At 47.5% G+C, this 4,183-nt stretch overlaps 1 protein-coding gene and 1 non-coding gene across 2 annotated transcripts; one reads left to right on the forward strand and one right to left on the reverse strand.

The window, feature by feature from the left end:
* Nucleotides 1-960: 960 nt before the first annotated feature.
* TRNAL-CAA lies at nt 961-1,076 on the reverse strand. The gene is made up of 2 exons: nt 1,039-1,076; nt 961-1,006 (listed from the first exon to the last, which is right to left on the reverse strand). It is a non-coding gene; the product is annotated as a tRNA-Leu (tRNA).
* A 110-nt stretch (nt 1,077-1,186) lies between these two features.
* Nucleotides 1,187-3,582, forward strand: LOC103534153 (cytochrome c oxidase subunit 7B, mitochondrial). The gene is made up of 3 exons (XM_008500086.2): nt 1,187-1,403; nt 2,763-2,887; nt 3,371-3,582. Exons 1-3 carry the CDS (start codon nt 1,367-1,369, stop codon nt 3,443-3,445), a joined length of 237 nt encoding a protein of 78 aa, XP_008498308.1. The 5' UTR covers nt 1,187-1,366; the 3' UTR covers nt 3,446-3,582.
* Nucleotides 3,583-4,183: the final 601 nt, after the last annotated feature.

The raw sequence follows: 4,183 nt of genomic DNA on the forward strand, positions 1-4,183 counted from the left end.
CGGGGACCCGGGAGCTCTTCCCTCACCTTGAGAAAGCACCCAGGCTTTGCTCGGCATCCGCGGCTCTTTAAATGCCGCCAATGTGTAAGGTGCGCGGCGTCCCGCGGGATAGCACCGCCACCAGGCCTCCCCGGGGTAAGCCCTGAGGAACCAAAAAAAAAAAAAAAGGAATCTTGAGTAAAACACCGAGGAACTTCATCTCCAAGGGGTGACGATTGCTCCGTTTTATACACGCAAGTCTGTTGTTGAGTCGTGTCTTTAAAATGTTAAAAAACGTAAACGTGCTCGGGAAAGCCTCAGCCCGGGTGTCTCAGGCTCTGAAGCGTTAAAAAAAAAGAGAAAGAAAACCACGTAGTTTCCCTTGTGCTTCGGATTTTCTTTTGTCTATTATAAGAAAGTCATGGAGGTGATGGAACGTGTGTACGGAAGGGCCACGAGGATGCTCAGAGCTCCTCTGAGAGTTGGGGTTGTTCAGTCTGGAGAGGAGAAGGCTCCGAGGAGACCTCATTGGAGCTTTCCAGGATCTGCAGGATGCTCCAGGAAAGGGGCTGAGGGAATTTTTAGGCTGTCAGGTATGGGAGGAGTGGGGGAATGGATTCAAAGTGGAGGAGGGAGATTTAGATTGGATGTTAGGAAGAAGTTGTTGCCCATGAGGGTGGTGAGACCCTGGCACAGGCTGCCCCATCCCTGGAAGTTTTGAAGTGCAGGCTGGATGGGGCTCTGAGCAACCTGAGCTGGTGGGAGGTGACCCTGAACATGGTAGAGGGGTTGGAAATAGATGACGTTAAAGGTCCCTTCCATCCTTGAAAATTCTATGATCCAATTTGAGGACGCGAAAATAACTTCTGTCTCCGCGGCCGCGCTGCGTTTTCTTTTGATATTAAACTCTGCTTGCATCCCTTTGGCCTTTTATATTAATTTAATTTAATCCAGGAAAAAAAGGAAAAAATAAAAAGGTGGTGTCAGAAGTGGGATTCGAACCCACGCCTCCATACGGAGACCAGAACACCCAATCCGCCGCGGGAAGGCGCGGAACGCCTTGAGTCTGGCGCCTTAGACCACTCGGCCATCCTGACACTGCGACTGAACACTTCGCCAGAGCACAGTTACCCCTTCCCTCCCCCACAGCCCCGCGGGTCCCTTCCCTTCGCGGAAATCCTGTCAGCAAAACGGGAGCCCGCATTCCTACCGAACCTCCCCTGCTCCCGCTCCACCGTAGCGAGGCGGCTCCGTCCTTCCGCCCCTGCGTTACCCACGGGGCTCCGCTCGGCGGCGCCTTCACCCGGAGACTTCCGGCGCCACCATTTTGTTTTTCACCGCTCGCCAAGGGTACCCGGGTCCCGCCGGCTCCACGCCTCCTGTCAGGATGTTTCCTGTGGCCAGGGCCGCTCTCAACCTCGCCGGTAAGCAAGGAGGAGACTCTCTGGAGGATACAGAGATGCTGAGGGTGTGTGGCGGGAGGAGGCGGTTTCTTGCCGTCCCTGTGAGGAACATCCCCGGGAAGGAGGGTCCCCTTTCCTCGGGAAGGGTCGTGAGGACACGTGAGGGGCTGTGGGCAGCTGTGTTCTTGTCTTGTGCTGTTTTGTTTTCATTTTTTTCCCCTCTATTTTCCTACCTCTTTTACCTCACAGCTGGTTTTACTTGAGCTGACCTTGGGTTCCCTTCTGGGTTTTTCTCCCCTGGGTGGTAACCAGAGGCCCGGCCAGGTGTTGTGAGGTGAAGTGAGGTGTAGTCAGTGAGCAGACCTTAAACACAAGTGACATTCCCCGTTCCTCTCAAATCCACTTCTGGTTCACGATGTGCAAGCACATAAAATAAACGTGCTTAGCTGGGTTTCTCTTGGGAGATGTTCAAAGCTGCTTTTTTTTTTTTATGTTTATGCCAGACTTGTGCAGGCCTACAGGGACGTGGTATCGTTATGGCATCGTTTTCTCTAGTCCTGGCTGGGTAAACGTGAAACATTGACCTGAAACTAAATAGTTACAGTTTTTAATGTCCATCTTTGTGCACAGACCACTGCCCCATCAAACCCTTTGTACACAAGTACTAAGCAATCTCTGTGTTTTGAGAATCAGAAAAACAACCTGGTCGTTTGTTTCTTCAGTGTTGTCTTCTCCTTGCTGAATGTACCTCTTGTAATGCATATTTATAGTGTACCTCATATGTTCTGCCACCTGAAGATGTCCTCCTGTCATTTGTTCTCTGGTAATTACTGTGTGTGAAGACCCACAGTTATTTTCACTTCCTTTTTCACCTCCCTCCAAAAATCTTGAGGGAATGAGAAAGGTATTACCCATACCCACTATATTACCCCTTTAATTTGATGATGAGCTTCACCCTCAAAATGCTTGTGTTAGGTACACATACTGCCAATACAGATGTTTACATACAGAAATCTGAAACTTAAGTATTAACAAAATATTTTATTAGAGAAATAGTAGTGCTTAATATGATACAATAATTTCCACGCTGAGGGCTCAAAGAAAACACGTTAATGGAAAAGGTAATTTAGAGGATTTTCTTACTGGAATTAAACTTCAGGTTTAACTTTCTAGAGAGAAATAGGGAAAGCTGAAACAAAATTCCAGGCTTTCTGCATATCGTGTGTTTTGGAATCATTGGAAAATTCTAAGTCAATTTTTTTTCAGCTTTTCTTGAAGGCTTTTCACTGCTTGCCTCTCTGTGGGCGGGAGATGAGGATTGTGAATGGTCTGAACATTTATTTGAGCTGATTTCTTGTGATTCTCTTTCACCTTCCTTAGCTCGTGGCATTCAGCACACTGCAGTAAGACAAGCTCATCGTAAAGCTGAGCCCAACTTCCATGATAAATATGGAAACCTGGTTCTCCTTGGTGGAGCTGCAGTTTTTACTACAGTCTGGTCATATGTAAGTCTTCCTTTTTCTCACCACTGTTGGAACTCTAGCAGGGAGCTCTTCAGTTTCACAGAGGGTTATTTGTTTGAAGTCATTTAGGTGGCTGGAATTGAGGAGCTTTTTATATAAGTGAATAGTAATGTGGTAGGGGTGAGGGTTGTGTTAGTTTATACATGGATTTTTTAATTGTTAGACAAATTGCTGTCTATTGCTTGATTTTTAAAATGTATTAGAAACAGTATTCTCTATTTTACTTGGGATTTCAAACCTCTAGAGGTAGTTTTATCAGGAAAATGTATAGATGAAAATAGCAGTATAGAAATGGGATTTTACTGCTTTTTTGTTCTATATTTAGATATTATTAAGTATAAGTATATTCCACTTTACTAGGAGATGTCATGTTTTAACACAAGAAACTTAAACACAGAACAGTGGGAATATCAGGAGGTTTTCTTTATTTTAGAGTTAATAATCTTGATTTTTCTCCTCCTACAGGCGTTAACACAAATTGGGATTGAGTGGGGCTTTTCACCTGTTGGCAGAGTCACTCCCAAACAGTGGAGGGAGTGAGGGCCTTTGCTTGCCGTGAACTGGTGTAAACTTTCACTGAAAAAAAATTTATTGTGAAATGGCATTTGTTCTCTGATCACCACTTGTGCAGTGGCATTCCTGGTCTTAATAAATATGCCCAGAAACCTGGCTGCTCATCTCGGTTTCCTCTGTGTCTACTGAAATGTCAGAACTCAAAAAAATTAAACTATAATTTAGCTGCTGATTGTTGGTCTTACAAAGAGGTCACTGGGGGGTACCAGACAAATCCCAGATGTTGTACAGAGGTTTGTGCTTACAGGGACCTCCTCTGCAGAGCTCACCTCACTTTCCCTCTGACTTCCCACACCCCTGGTGACCAAGTTGATGTTTTCAGTTGAGTGCTTTTGTTTTGAATCGCTCTGCAACGAGCTGCGTCCCTCTGAGGCCTCTTGGGACTCGGGAAGGGCTTAAAAGATTGAGTTTTCCAGTCAGAGGCGCTACCCAGCAGCAAGCCCTACCCCGGCACCGCCGTTCCCCGAGGCTGAGGCAAACGTCGCCTTTCCCGTGAGCCCTGTAAGCCCAATTTGAAGGGAAACCGAAATACCGCCCTTTTAATGCCCTCCCGGTGGTTGCTAAGGCGGTCGGGGATGTGCCGGGGCGGAGATGGCGGCCGGAGGAGCGGAACGCACCTCCCGCCATGACGTGACGCTGGCCACGCCCTCCTCCGTCTCACGTGCGCAGACGGGGCGGGGCCTCGCCGTGGTCACGTGGCAGAGC

Source organism: Calypte anna, chromosome 4 (assembly GCF_003957555.1).
Source record: "Calypte anna isolate BGI_N300 chromosome 4, bCalAnn1_v1.p, whole genome shotgun sequence".
In the NCBI taxonomy this organism is placed as follows: Eukaryota; Metazoa; Chordata; class Aves; order Apodiformes; family Trochilidae; genus Calypte; species Calypte anna.

Excerpts from the sequence above, each read along its gene's own strand:
- LOC103534153 (XM_008500086.2), top strand. The coding sequence starts at position 1,367 with ATGTTTCCTGTGGCCAGGGCCGCTCTCAACCTCGCCG. Across the intron at positions 1,404-2,762 it reads GGCCGCTCTCAACCTCGCCG|CTCGTGGCATTCAGCACACT; the intron begins GTAAGCAAGGAG and ends CACCTTCCTTAG. Across the intron at positions 2,888-3,370 it reads TTACTACAGTCTGGTCATAT|GCGTTAACACAAATTGGGAT; the intron begins GTAAGTCTTCCT and ends CTCCTCCTACAG.